This window comes from Mixophyes fleayi, chromosome 12, assembly GCF_038048845.1.
Source record: "Mixophyes fleayi isolate aMixFle1 chromosome 12, aMixFle1.hap1, whole genome shotgun sequence".
NCBI classification, from domain to species: domain Eukaryota; kingdom Metazoa; phylum Chordata; class Amphibia; order Anura; family Limnodynastidae; genus Mixophyes; species Mixophyes fleayi.
The window spans coordinates 53,794,991-53,810,950 of NC_134413.1; the positions used below are offsets into that span (position 1 = coordinate 53,794,991).

Genomic DNA, 15,960 nt, shown 5'->3' on the forward strand with positions numbered 1-15,960 from the left:
ATTGGCTGACAGACGGAGGCGAGTGAGAAATGCCGAAGGTCACGGCTGCAAATGGTGCCTGGTAAGTAGAGTGACAGCTGAGAGAGAATCAGAGCCGCACAGCAATCAGCATGCCCTACATACTGATCAGCACCCAGATCCGCATGGTAAGAGCCAGGGCTTGTGTAATGGGAGAACAGGTTTCATTGCACTTTTTACATAGCATTAACATGTGTTTTTATTGTAAATGAAAGCCACTATTCAATGTATGGCATATGATCATCTTAAGGTATTTATGGTAATTTGTGAGCTTAAATATTTTAAGATGATGTTGGGGAAATCTGATTGTGTTTTTCTTTGTTTGTTGCTTTTGTATAGTACCATCTTTATATAAAAATAGCCATCTAATTCTAATATCATAATTTACTTCTCATGCTACAATATTATTCTTATTTCTCACATGTGGTAAGTGCAAATGAATCACTTAGAAACTGGAACAGTTTAAATGGAGTTTAGTGTTTTCAGTCATATGTACTATTGTTAGCTCTTAAATATTGCTTACTTTATATTGTAAATGCTAAAATAATAAATTTGGATTACAATTAATGTGCATCAATTAAATATAATTTAGGTTGCATTTGTGTGAAAAGAAACTTATTTTTGTAAACTTTTTTCTGCAGTACACCTCCCAGCATGACATAGTCACTGTAGTACTCATTTTAAATAGTATTAATATGATCATATGCTTAGAACTGCACATAGAGCTAGAGAAAGGCCACCAGTGTAGTTGTTAGAATAAAAAAGCAAGGGTTAGTCAGACAGTACAAAAAAGGAACACATCTTCTGAACAGGCTTCTTCTGCAAGTACAATGACGCAGACTAGACTAATCATAAAACAATTTCATATTATTACATTTCAGTGGAAGTGTCTGTGAGCTTGTAATGAGAATGACTCCTGATACAGATGAAAACAGAATATCCATACTTCTTCTTCCCCTTTGCTTGTCAAGGCATTTTCTATAAAAGGAGACTGACAATGGTCTATTGATAGTTTTAAAAAGCAATTTGATTTTTTTTTTTTTATAACTGAAGATTTCTTGTCCTGTTTTAACTCTATATTTCTCTGTAACACAAAAGTAATCATTTCAGCTTTATCACATTGATTTAGGCTATTAGTTACCGGAAAAAGTAAATCTCTTGCCAGTTGTCATAAAATAAACACTGTTGCGGCTAGTGAGCTCAGACCTTTGGTGCATTATTGTATGGAGATAGTTGCAACAGATGTGTGAATGAAAAATCAACTGGTCTCAAATTAACTGTACACAAAAACCTCTGCAGAATAAAATTATGAAAACAGTATTGCCTATAACTATACTATTATATTATTCCAATAGTTATACGTAATATATAGCGCCATGGTGGACATTTGGAATCTGTTATCTATGTGTAATTATGTGAACAAAGTAAAACCGAAATCAAAATTGATCATACTTAAATTTCTTCACAATTTTTTAATTTTATTTGGAAGACCAACATTAAAGGTTTAGATGATAACTACTGCACCTTTTCCAATAGTTAGCACAAAGTAAAAGTTTTGATGGACTGTTCATGGCCCAAAACTTATTTATAGTTACACGTATCTTGCACTTCGGTCCCTTGCATATGGAGAGGTGTATCTGGGGACTCTACGTGCGAGTAGAGTACAGTAGATGCACATGTATATTAAGCAGGCCCTTTAGAGATGCCTCCTAGTTAGAACCGCAAGACTCACTAGATGTGCCTTTTTGGAGGCATATCATTTGTCTGGTGCACGTTTATAAAGGAAATTAAATTCTGAGCAAAGTCCCGTTGGAACCTTGCATGATGTGCGCATTTCCAGGTATTATGGTATCTAAAAGATGCTGTGCGAGCAAAATTCAGCAGTGTTTTAGTACCCTATCATAATGCGAGGCTCCGACAGATCTTCTCTTAAAATTTAATTGCCTACTATGTTTCGATGCTGATAATTTTATTTTGTTAATGTGTTAACCTCATTATACATCCTAGGCTGGTTCACATTAAAACAGGGGCACAGAGACCGTGGTTTACCCCTGCTAAAATAAAAACTAGGATCAGGCTAGACAGGCTGGACTGGTGTCACAGGGAAACCCACAGCGCGTGGTCCAAATGTCATAGCATGAAGTAGCATGTCTGGTCGTCTTGAGACTCAAGTCTCTATGGGGGAGAGAGGCCCCAAGAAAACAAGTGCACCCTTACCCCCCAAAGACTACCAGCCCTGCGCGTAAAAGCTCTTGACCTCTTCCCACCACCCCTGGGCTATGGGATCTGGGGTAATAGTAAAAAAAAAATATGGTAACTGCCACCCCAGTGGTCCAAGTATAATGTGATGGGGTCAATTACACCCCTATAAATTACTAATTAAAATACACACTATTTTTTTTTTTCTAAACAAAATTTTATTTAAATTGACTTCCTGTAACCCCTTTTCTGCCCCTTCCATGTTATAGCCAGACTAGGCTAGTGGTGGTTTCCATTTAAAGGGAGTTCACAAACTGGCTGTGTAGAGCAGGTCCTGGATTTTTGGGGACTGTGCACACACTTTAAAAAAAATAAATAAAAATATTTTAATAATAAAATATACAGCATTCCTCACTATCAACTTTTTTCATGGAGTATTCAAACAGCTTGGGCTGGGAAATAAGTTGATGACAACTGACGCATCGTTGCTCCGTAAGTATCTATATGCCAGGTATAAGTTGATGATGATGGCTACTGCAGCCATGCTCAGGACGCATCTATCTATATGCCAGATGTAAGTTGATGTGATGACTACTGCATCCTTGCTCAGGACGCATCTATATGCCAGATATAAGTTGATCTGATAACTACTGCATCCTTGCTCAGGACGCATGTATATGCCAGGAATAAGTTGCTAATGATGACTATTGCATCCTTGCTCAGGACGCATCTATATGCCAGATATAAGTTGATGATGATGACTATTGCATCCTTGCTCAGGACGCATCTACATGCCAGATATAAGATGATGTGATAATTACTGCATCCTTGCTCTGACTGGCGTATATTTGCTCCAGACGTATTTATGTGCTCTATTTTAGATTAAACATATCTTAATATACATGCAGCTCACAATACAGATGTAAAAACTTAAGGGGGCAGATGCATTTTTTAGTGTACGTTCAAGGTGCATCTTTACCCCCAACTCTAAACGAGGCCCTATGTGTATAACTGGAAGAGGGACAGCTTATCCATGTGGCTTGATTTTTCCAAAAGACTGACAATTTCTTGTAACTGGTCTCAGCTTTTTAAAGACACTTTCACACTTTTAACCACCTCCTCTGTAACACTGTTTACAACCACGACTTGCATATTGCCTGATTTAATACCCAATTCTACTATGTGGCCTAACCTTTCCGAGGAGTTTCACACCGACCCAATTTTATTATTAATAGATCCCCTATGAATTTACCCATCTATTGATACCAAACAGGCCTAGGACAGGGTATTAATTGAGCTTACACTCATTCCATTAACTCTGTGTGATAGAATGCATAATTTGACATATGAGATGTCCTTCATCATGCTATTGAGGAATATGTGGTTGATCACTACTTTTATTGATTTTAAGTGGCATATTTGAAAACTGGATTATTTTTGTCTATATAAAATATAGCCAGTCAGCACATGGCCTCCTTGAGCCAGACACCATGCTGAGCGGTTCTTAAATGTCTATTCAGGTGTCAAAACTCCATCCTAGGCTAGGATATAACTCACTGCAGGGGCCTTTAAAGCTGCCACAGGTAACACTGCTATCTTCTAACACCGGGATGTGCAGAGCCACCGAATAAACACACAACAGACCCTCTGACATTTTATACAATCGATTCATTTGATATACCATATTTACACTGCAGTTATGATTAGGCCTTATTCCTCATAATTATGTGATGGGTGGTGTTCACGACAACCAACAATAGAACAGTGCCACTTATAATTCAAGACAGTTTTTACATGTTCCCAACTAATCAGTAATGCATGAATAAATGTCTGCAACAAAAAATTGTAGGTAGAAAAATGCACATGGCCAACCCTACAACGATTAGCTTGAGATTGCAGCCATTATAGAGTAGATGCAAGCTACGATGCAGACTAATTCCAATTTTGTAGACCATTGTTTTAAATTAGAGACAGAACCCCAGCAACACTTCTGTGAACCAGTAAAAGAGCTGCTATTCTACTAGTACATAACAATGCAGAATTCTCAGTTACACACATTTGCATGCCTGTCAAACAACAAGAGACCTAGAAGTTGCTCAATCAACCAATTTATAGGTGCACTCATGTACAGCACTACATACAGGGCCGGATTTACCGCTAGGCAACATAGCGGCTCTCGGGGCCCAGCTGGGGGGGACAAGAGCTAATTGAAAAAAAAATGCGGCCCCTCCCCCGACTCGCGGCACCCCCCCCCTGGTGACTATGGGGAGGGGCTACACGGGGCTAGTGTGGTGGCTGGTCTCCTCCCTCCCTCCTGTGTGTGGCCTGCTGTGTGTCACATGGGACGTGCACCACATGACAAGTGCCGTCCCATGTGTGAAGGGGATGAAGACTCCAGTCCACAGCTCCTAGATGGAAAAAGGTAAGTTGGGGGAGGGGTAGGGTAGTATATGAATAGTGTGTGTATTATGTGTGTGTGAGGGGCCACTGTCTGTGTGTATTGTGTGTGAGGGGCCACTGTGTGCGTGTATTATGTGTGTGTGAGGGGCCACTGTGTGTGTGAGGGGCCACTATGTGTGTGTGAAGGGGGGGGGGGGGCGGGGGGGCAAACTGACATCTTGCCTAGGGCCCCATGAGGTGTAAATCCTGCTCTGGCTGCATAATATGTGTGTTTTTAAAGGTATGAAGATAGGAGTCTATCGGACATGCCACACTATGCAATTTGTTTGGAATTGTAAAGCTCTATTGGCTATACCAGCTTTAGCCAAAGAACCCTGATGTCTGTCTTACTACAGGTTATTGAAAGGGGAGGAAATATTCCATCCCACTATACCTTTTACCAGAACTGCAAAGAAAAGTCTGCCTAAGACTTAACAGTCAGTTTTAGCCTTATACATGAAAATTAGGGATGAGCGCACTCGGATTTATGAAATCCGAGCCCACCCGAACGTTGCGGATCCGAGTCGGATCCGAGACAGATCCGGGTATTGGCGCCAAATTCAAAAGTGAAACTGAGGCTCTGACTCATAATCCCGTTGTCGGATCTCGCGATACTCGGATCCTATAAATTCCCCGCTAGTCGCCGCCATCTTCACTCGGGCATTGATCAGGGTAGAGGGAGGGTGTGTTAGGTGGTCCTCTGTGCTGTTTAGTTCTGTGCTGTTTAGTTCTGTGCTGTTTAGTTCTGTGCTGTTTAGTTCTGTGCTGTTTAGTGCTGTGCTGTGCTGTGCTGTGCTGTGCTGTGCTGTGTTCTGCAGTATCAGTCCAGTGGTGCTGTGTCCTGTGCTCTGTGCTTCTAAGGGCATAGTTATTTCCCCATTATTCCCAAGTTTTTAAAAAATAAAAAAAAAGTAAAAAAAAATAAAAAATTAGAAATTAAAAAAAATATATATAATTATAACCAAATGTGCAAAACCAATCCAGCAGTATAAGTCCATTGGTACTGCAATATTACCAAGTTCACACATTCTGCAGTATCAGTCCAGTGGTGCTGTGTCCTGTGCTCTGTCCTGCTGAGTTCCGTAGTGCTGCTGGGTCCTGTGCCGTGTCCTGTTCAGTCCAGTGGTGCTGTGTCCTGTGCTCTGTGCTTCTAAGGGCATAGTTATTTCCCCATTATTCCCAAGTTTTTAAAAAATAAAAAAAAAGTAAAAAAAAATAAAAAATTTAAAAAAAAAAAAATATATATAATAATTATAACCAAATGTGCAAAACCAATCCAGCAGTATAAGTCCATTGGTACTGCAATATTACCAAGTTCACACATTCTGCAGTATCAGTCCAGTGGTGCTGTGTCCTGTGCTCTGTCCTGCTGAGTTCCGTAGTGCTGCTGGGTCCTGTGCCGTGTCCTGTTCAGTCCAGTGGTGCTGTGTCCTGTGCTCTGTGCTTCTAAGGGCATAGTTTTTTCCCCACTATTCCCAAGTTTTTTAAAAATTAAAAAAAAGTAAAAAAAAATAAAAAATTTAAAAAAAAAAAAATATATATAATAATTATAACCAAATTTGCAAAACCAATCCAGCAGTATAAGTCCATTGGTACTGCAATATTACCAAGTTCACACATTCTGCAGTATCTTGTGCTACATATAATGGAGACCAAAAATTTGGAGGATAAAGTAGGGAAAGATCAAGACCCACTTCCTCCTAATGCTGAAGCTGCTGCCACTAGTCATGACATAGAAGATGAAATGCCATCAACGTCGTCTTCCAAGCCCGATGCCCAATCTCGTAGTACCGGGCATGTAAAATCCAAAAAGCCCAAGTTAAGAAAAAGTAGCAAAAAGAGAAACTTTAAATCATCTGAGGAGAAACGTAAAGTTGCCAATATGCCATTTACGACACGGAGTGGCAAGGAACGGCTTAGGCCCTGGCCCGTGTTCATGACTAGTGGTTCAGCTTCACCCACGGATCTTAGCCCTCCTCCTCCTCCCCCCCCTACAAAAAATTGAAGAGAGTTATGCTGTCAGCAACAAAACAGCAAACAACTCTGCCTTCTAAAGAGAAATTATCACAAATCCCCAAGGCGAGTCCAAGGGTGTTGGTGGTTGTCAAGCCTGACCTTCCCATCACTGTACGGGAAGAGGTGGCTCGGGAGGAGGCTATTGATGATGTAGCTGGCGCTGTGGAGGAACTTGATGATGAGGATGGTGATGTGGTTATTGTAAATGAGGCACCAGGGGGGGAAACAGCTGATGTCCATGGGATGAAAAAGCCCATCGTCATGCCTGGTCAGAAGACCAAAAAATGCACCTCTTCGGTCTGGAGTTATTTTTATCCAAATCCAGACAACCAATGTATGGCCATATGTAGCTTATGTAAAGCTCAAATAAGCAGGGGTAAGGATCTTGCCCACCTAGGAACATCCTCCCTTATACGTCACCTGAATAACCTTCATAGTTCAGTGGTTAGTTCAGGAACTGGGGCTAGGACCCTCATCGGTACAGGGACACCTAAATCCCGTGGTCCAGTTGGATACACACCAGCAACACCCTCCTCGTCAACTTCCTCCACAATCTCCATCAGATTCAGTCCTGCAGCCCAAGTCAGCAGCCAGACTGAGTCCTCCTCAATACGGGATTCATCCGAGGAATCCTGCAGCGGTACGCCTACTACTGCCACTGCTGCTGTTGCTGCTGTTAGTCGGTCATCTTCCCAGAGGGGAAGTCGTAAGACCGCTAAGTCTTTCACAAAACAATTGACCGTCCAACAGTCGTTTGCCATGACCACAAAATACGATAGTAGTCACCCTATTGCAAAGCGTATAACTGCGGCTGTAACTGCAATGTTGGTGTTAGACGTGCGCCCGGTGTCCGCCATCAGTGGAGTGGGATTTAGAGGGTTGATGGAGGTATTGTGTCCCCGGTACCAAATCCCCTCGAGATTCCACTTCACTAGGCAGGCGATACCAAAAATGTACAGAGAAGTACGATCAAGTGTCCTCAGTGCTCTTAAAAATGCGGTTGTACCCACTGTCCACTTAACCACGGACATGTGGACAAGTGGTTCTGGGCAAACGAAGGACTATATGACTGTGACAGCCCACTGGGTAGATGCATCCCCTTCCGCAGCAACAGCAACAGCTGCATCAGTAGCAGCATCTACAAAATGGCTGCTCATGCAAAGGCAGGCAACATTGTGCATTACAGGCTTTAATAAGAGGCACAACGCTGACAACATATTAGAGAAAATGAGGGAAATTATCTCCCAGTGGCTTACCCCACTTAGACTCTCATGGGGATTTGTGGTGTCAGACAATGCCAGTAACATTGTGCGGGCATTAAATATGGGCAATTTCCAGCACGTCCCATGTTTTGCCCACACCATTAATTTGGTGGTGCAGCATTACCTCAAGAGTGACAGGGGTGTGCAGGAGATGCTTGCGGTGGCGCGCAAAATTGCTGGACACTTTCGGCATTCAGCCAGTGCCTACCGCAGACTAGAGGCACATCAAAAAAGCATGAACCTGCCCTGCCATCACCTCAAACAAGAGGTTGTAAAGCGCTGGAACTCCACCCTCTATATGCTGCAGAGGATGGAGGAGCAGCAAAAGGCCATTCAGGCCTACACAGCCACCTACGACATAGGCAAAGGAGTGGGGATGCGCCTCAGTCAAGCGCAGTGGAGACTGATTTCCGTGTTGTGCAAGGTTCTGCAGCCATTTGAACTTGCCACACGAGAAGTCAGTTCCGACACTGCCAGCTTGAGTCAGGTCATTCCCCTGATCAGGCTGTTGCAGAAGCAGCTGGAGAAAGTGAGGGAGGAGCTGGTAAGCCATTGCGATTACACCAAGCATGTAGCTCTTGTGGATGTAGCCCTTCGTACGCTTTGCCAGGATCCGAGGGTGGTCACTCTTTTAAAGTCAGAGGAATACATTCTGGCCACCGTGCTCGATCCTCGGTTTAAAGCGTATGTTGTGTCTCTGTTTCCGGCGGACACAAGTCTACAGCGGTGCAAAGACCTGCTGGTCAGGAGATTGTCCTCTGAAGAGGACCGTGACATGCCAACAGCTCCACCCTCATTTTCTTCCACATCTATGGCTGCGAGGAAAAAGCTCAGTTTTCCCAAAAGAGGCACTGGCGGGGATGCTGATAACATCTGGTCCGGACTGAAGGACCTGCCAACCATTGCAGACATGTCTACTCTCGCTGCATTGGATGCTGTCACAATAGAAAAAATTGTGGATGATTACTTTGCTGACACCATCCAAGTAGACATGTCAGACAGTCCATATTGTTACTGGCAGGAAAAAAAGGCAGTTTGGAAGCCCCTGTACAAACTGGCTCTATTTTACCTGAGTTGTCCCCCCTCCAGTGTGTACTCGGAAAGAGTTTTTAGTGCAGCGGGGAACCTGGTCAGTGAGCGGCGAAGGAGGTTGCTTCCTCATAACGTTGAAAAAATGATGTTTATAAAAATGAATAATCAATTCCTCAATGAAGTACAGCACTGCCCTCCAGATACTACAGAGGGACCTGTGGTTGTGGAGTCCAGCGGGGACGAATTGATAATGTGTGATGAGGAGGAAGTACACACTGTAGGGGGAGAGGAATCAGAGGTTGAGGATGAGGACGACATCTTGCCTCAGTAGAGCCTGTTTAGTCTGTACAGGGAGAGATGAATAGCTTTTTTGGTGTGGGGGCCCAAACAAACCAATCATTTCAGCCAAAGTTGTTTGGTAGGCCCTGTCGCTGAAATGATTGGTTTGTTAAAGTGTGCATGTCCTATTTCAACAACATAAGGGTGGGTGTGAGGGCCCAAGGACAATTCCATTTTGGAACTTTTTTTTTTGCATTATATGACCAATCAACAGTCGTTTGCCATGTTCAAAAAGTAAAACCAAATGTAAAAAAATTCAAGAAATTAAACCAAAAGTAAAATGCCGTGTCATAATTTAAAACAAGAGGTATTGACGTGCTCTAAAACTACTGTATTGTTGTTTATATTTTATAAACACTACACTTGAAAGCTTGAGTCTTTCAATAGAAAAGTAACTGTCCATTGCACGAATATTTGCAACAGGGACAATTTTAGGGTTAAGAAAGTCAACTAATAACACTTCGACGCTGTCTGTCTTTATAAACACTACACTTGGAAGTTGGAGGAGGTATTGTGGCCCCGGCACCAAATTTACTACCGGGGCCACTCCACTGTGCAGTCCATATTTAGGTGTATCAGATATTAAACAACGGTGACAGTTGATGCCCAATTTTTTAATTATATTGTGGCCTCGGTACCAAATTGTGTACTGGGGCCACCACACTACGCAGTCCAGATACTTGTTTGGTGGAATTCAGACCAGTTGAGGGTTTTATTATTATATTGTGTGGACCACTCTATCTATACCACACTACAACTCTATACCACTCTATTTCATACTTTAATTCTATTTCATACTTTAATTCTATTTCATACTTTAATTCTATTTCATACTTTAATTCTATTACTAATTAATTACCATAAAGAGGAACAAAATAAACCAATTTTACCAAAAGTATAATATGACTTAGACTTACAAACACTACACTTGAAAGATCGTGCCTTTAAATGAAAAAGTCAGTCTTCATTGCACGACTATGTGCAACAGGGACAGTTTTTTGGGTTTACAAAGTCAAACAATAACACTTTGACCCTGTCTGTCTGGGATCTCAATGACGAATTGTCTGTACCATGTTTGGAGGAGGTATTGTGGCCCCGGTATCAAATTGGGTACTGGGGCCACCCCACTATGCAGTCCAGATACTTGTTTGGTGGAATTCAGACACGTGGAGGGTTTTTTAATTATATTGTGGCCTCGGTACCAAATTGTGTACCGGGGCCACCACACTACGCAGTCAAGATAGATAGATGCGTATTGCGTATCATAGATAAAGTACATTCAGTGGTGTGGGGCAAATTGAAAAATATTCAAAATGCACTGACATTATCAAAAACAAGAGGTTGTCACACGCTAAAACTCCAACATGTATATGATGGAGAGGATGGAGGAGCAGCCGTATGTGTAGTGTAATGCAGATCTGTTGAAGGTTTTTATATATTTTATTGTGGTGCCCAGTGCCCACTCCTCTACGCAGTCCAGGTACAATTATTGGTGCGAATCATAAAAGTTCAGGGTTTTTAATATATTGTGGTGACCCACTCCTCTACGCAGTCCAGGTACAATTATTGGTGCGAATCATAAAAGTTCAGGGTTTTTAAGATATTGTGGTGACCCACCCCTCTACGCAGTCCAGGTACAATTATTGGTGCGAATCATAAAAGTTCAGGGTTTTTAAGATATTGTGGTGACCCACTCCTCTACGCAGTCCAGGTACAATTATTGGTGCGAATCATAAAAGTTCAGGGTTTTTAAGATATTGTGGTGACCCACTCCTCTACGCAGTCCAGGTACAATTATTGGTGCGAATCATAAAAGTTCAGGGTTTTTAAGATATTGTGGTGACCCACTCCTCTACGCAGTCCAGGTACAATTATTGGTGCGAATCATAAAAGTTCAGGGTTTTTAATTTATATTGTGGTGACCCACTCCTCTACGCAGTCCAGGTACAATTATTGGTGCGAATCATAAAAGTTCAGGGTTTTTAATATATTGTGGTGACCCACTCCTCTACGCAGTCCAGGTACAATTATTGGTGCGATTCATAAAAGTTCAGGGTTTTTAATTTATATTGTGGTGACCCACTCCTCTACGCAGTCCAGGTACAATTATTGGTGCGAATCATAAAAGTTCAGGGTTTTTAATATATTGTGGTGACCCACTCCTCTACGCAGTCCAGGTACAATTATTGGTGCGATTCATAAAAGTTCAGGGTTTTTAATTTATATTGTGGTGACCCACTCCTCTACGCAGTCCAGGTACAATTATTGGTGCGAATCATAAAAGTTCAGGGTTTTTAATATATTGTGGTGACCCACTCCTCTACGCAGTCCAGGTACATTTATTGGTGCGATTCATAAAAGTTCAGGGTTTTTAATATATATTGTGGTGACCCACTCCTCTACGCAGTCCAGGTACATTTATTGGTGCGAATCATAAAAGTTCAGGGTTTTTAATTTATATTGTGGTGACCCACTCCTCTACGCAGTCCAGGTACAATTATTGGTGCGAATCATAAAAGTTCAGGGTTTTTAATATATTGTGGTGACCCACTCCTCTACGCAGTCCAGGTACATTTATTGGTGCGATTCATAAAAGTTCGGGGTTTTTAAGATATTGTGGTGACCCACTCCTCTACGCAGTCCAGGTACATTTATTGGTGCGAATCATAAAAGTTCAGGGTTTTTAATATATATTGTGGTGACCCACTCCTCTACGCAGTCCAGGTACATTTATTGGTGCGAATCATAAAAGTTCAGGGTTTTTAATATATATTGTGTTGACCCACTCCTCTACGCAGTCCAGAAAGATACCTTGTTGCAACGTTTTGGACTAATAACTACATTGTGAGGTGTTCAGAATACACTGTAAATTAGTGGAAATGCTTGTTATTGAATGTTATTGAGGTTAATAATAGCCTAGGAGTGAAAATAAGCCCAAAAACTTGATTTTTAAACTTTTTATGTTTTTTTCAAAAAAAATCCGAATCCAATACCTTAAATCCGAACCGAGACCTTTCGTCAAGTGTTTTGCGAGACAAATCCGAACCTCAAAAATAACGAAAATCCGGATCCAAAACACAAAACACGAGACCTCAAAAGTCGCCGGTGCACATCCCTAATGAAAATTATTATTTTTTACTTTTTTGGGCTTAGTTCTCCAAATGACACATACACACTACTATTAGTCATGCATGTACAGTGCAGTGAGCACAGGTCCCCAAACATGCATGTCAGAAACATGTGTATCTAAACAAAGAGGGTATATACCTAGACATTTACAAGTTTCAATGTAGCATAGTTTCTATTTCTAGTTTCCAAGGAAAGTTTCCCTTTTTCAGTATGTTAAATGCAATTACCTATTCAAACTCTCTAGGCACCATAAATTAATATTTATTGATTAACCCGAGTTTCAATGCCAAAAAGTACATCATAGATATAGGTAACATCATGATAGAAAATGTGGCAAAGGCAGTATTGTGAGTGCTGAGCATAGTCTTAGCAGCAAAGTGTCCCTGGAATGTTGGCAAATATCAGCAAGTGCAAAACATTTCTAAACAGAACGGTTTTGTAGTTCAATTTATGTTTTACTATCGTAGCTATGGTGTTTAATCAGTTGTTATAGAACTACTTGTCTTTACCCAAAATTCCTCAGTGCTGGTGTTTAGTCCCATATTATCAGGCTATGTTGTACTAGCTGGGTGCCAGCATGAATAGGTTTTTAAACATAACAAGGTCCTTTCTGTATAATGTACAGCGGAAAGCTTTTACTCATCTTTTATTCCATCTTACCTAATTAGATCCTTTAATGAGAAATGAAATACTATGTTCATGGTATTAGCAAGCAACACTGTCTAAACATGACATTTGTCGTTAGAGGGAGGTGCTCAACTGTATTTTTTATTATCTGGTACCCTGAATATTTTCATTCTTGTTAGACCCCAAAACAGGAGATTCCCAATAAAGCAGGTTTTGGAATTACTTTGGGGTTTTACAGTTTGTGCACTTCTGATTTAGACCACTCTTGTTCTACAAAACATAAACAATTGTAGTATGTCTTTAATTGGTCTGATTTTTGTATGTGTAAATAAAATGGCAAATTATAGACAAAATAGTAATAATAGTATTTACAGTTAATACAAGAAAGATTAGGAACATGCTGCCTTGGTATCCCATATTTTTCACATTCAAATGTATTTGCATTTGATATATATCTACTTATATCTCAAAAGTACTGTATGCTGTAAGTAGAGACATATGATACTGCTCTTCTGTCCCTTGTTGTCACTTAACTTCATTTACTGATCATGTTTCAACCCAAAGGATGCAGTGACTTTATTCTCCCATGTCATGGTACGTGCGTGAAACATCTGCATGAAGAACAGACTCAGCTATCGGATGTATCTGTGCTCACAGCTGTGTCCCTGAAGGAAATACAGATATTTCCAGTTGTTAGTTGTTGTGTTGACCACATCTCTATTTCATATAGTGATAATGTTCCATTGATTTATTTGTATAATTAACACTTTGAAAAAAGTAATACTTATATCTGCTCTATGCTCCTACTGCAGAAAGCACCATAGGAGACTTCATTGCTTGCCATGGGCCAGTGAGAGCCAATTGGAGATAATACATGTATCGTTCTAATAGTTTGGGTACATATTTCAAGTTTGGAAACACAATGATTATACATTATTTTTTGTTTGGTTAGGCACATTTAAGTTAGTGCTAATCCGTGTAGGGATGGTTAGTTGTATTAGGTTTATAGCTAGCTTCAAGTCAAAGACAATGCAATACAGAGAGCAGAAAACAGCAGTAGCCCTTTTCCTTTTTAGATTATATGTATTGGTTCTCTAGCTTAAGCAGTCAAATATTAAAATGTATTGTTTAAACTTCCCACAACATCTTGAGAAGCACACACCCCACGCACACTCATTGTGAACTCTCCAGGCAATGGTGGCACATACCTGTCCATAGGTGAATTAGATTATATCACTCCTGCATTAGAACTAATTTGTCTAAAACAGATTTCTATAGTTTTAATCTATATTATGGTGCCATGTGCTTAAAAATGTTTTAACGTAACCAGTCATAAAGGTAACATATAACTGGTGTTACAGCTAACGGTCTTATCAACCTGTAGAACCAGGTGGAGAGTTCTTCACCTATAGCAGCCGTCTTTCCCGTAGACCTAGTTATGCTCACAGGTACTCGGATGCCCCCAGGTCTTATACTTACAGTAGTACAGGTGTATGAACGTACCGTAGCACAGAGTAGCGGGGTGCAGGGTTTAGCGAGGTCAGGAAACAAGCCGAGGTCGAGGTCCGAAGCAGGTATTGTGGTCAAGGTCAGACAAGAGGTCAGGACTGGCAGCAGACAGGTATAATCCAGGAACGAAGCAAGGATCAGGGCAACAGGCTGGAATTAAATCCAAAAGAACAAAGCCAAAGGTCATACACGGGAAGTGTGAAATACAGGTTCAAGCACAGCAGCAAGCTGAGACACAGAAAACTGGAACTATAACCGACAGGGAGGCTAAGCCCTCCCTGCCTTATATACAGACACTGACCAATGGCAGACAGAGAGGACCAGCATGATAATCAGCCCCAGGAGCTGATTAATTAATTCAACTACTTGCGCACGCGCTCGGCTGCCGCTAATGCCGGGATGCGGTGCTATCACATACAGCGTCTCGATCCGTGTCTAGGGAACGGCCGGGGCGAAACAGGAAGTGACGTCCCGGTCATCATGGAGACTGCCGGACGCTTCCTGCGGTCGCGGTGACCTGAGGCACCGCCGCGACTCGTGACAACTGGTTGCTATGGATTACAGCACAGTTGTGTATATTGCACCATAGTTATATCAGTGATAGTCAACCAGATACACTTCAGGGGTCACACAGGCGGCTCTCTAACCTTCCCATTACTGTTAATAAGTTAAAACAATACATTTAATCAAAGAAAGAGACACATCTGTAATAACAGATCAGCAGGCATGTTAAGCAAGTGTTACAAACAAACCTGAGTAGGAAACCCTAGGGCCACCTGTTGCCCATCACTGGGTTATATAAACACAATTTGATTTAAATTACCCAGGAAGTGTTGCATGGAGAATTAAAAAGATTAGGGGTCATTATAACAGCAGTAGGGGAGACAAACAGAGAAGTGTTGACACAAACCTGGGAGGAAGAGATATCACCCTAATGTGTGTGTATATATAATAATGTGTGTGTATATATATATATATATATATATATATATATATATATATATACACACACACACACAAGTTAACCCGTGCATGATACTCATGCATTCTAGTCAAATCAAGCTACTTAAGGTCTTAAAAAGGTTCTTGTCATACATTTGGGTCTAGCCCAGGCCTCCTCAGGGGAAGAGCGTTACTTCCCGACGCAAGTGCCCTTTTTAATTTGTGTTCATGAGGTAAAATTACCTCACGAAAATGAGTTTGAGCCCTCAACTCGTAAATTTAGCCTTTAATACCTCTCCCACAGGGGGAAGGGGGGATGATGGAAGTTAACTGACTTGACTAATCTAATTTTTTTGTCAAATAATGTCAGTATACCAAATTTCAGGTCAATTGAATGAGTCCTTTCTGAGAAAATAGTTTTTTACACACACACACACACACACACACA

General features: G+C 41.2%; 1 protein-coding gene and 1 long non-coding RNA gene across 2 annotated transcripts in view; one reads left to right on the forward strand and one right to left on the reverse strand.

Annotated features, from left to right (window-relative positions):
• Window positions 1-15,960, forward strand: part of GCHFR (GTP cyclohydrolase I feedback regulator) — a 25,976-nt gene continuing 10,016 nt past the window's right edge. Inside the window, exon 1 of the mRNA XM_075193326.1 lies at window positions 1-146. Coding sequence (XP_075049427.1) covers window positions 111-146 — 36 coding nt within the window. The 5' untranslated portion in view covers window positions 1-110. The remainder of the gene's footprint in view (window positions 147-15,960) is intronic.
• The window catches only part of LOC142109226 (uncharacterized), a 19,362-nt gene continuing 16,123 nt past the window's right edge, over window positions 12,722-15,960 (reverse strand). Inside the window, exons 3-4 of the long non-coding RNA XR_012680312.1 lie at window positions 14,565-14,720; window positions 12,722-13,726 (exon numbers count right to left, since the gene is read on the reverse strand). This is a non-coding gene — a long non-coding RNA (uncharacterized LOC142109226). The remainder of the gene's footprint in view (window positions 13,727-14,564; window positions 14,721-15,960) is intronic.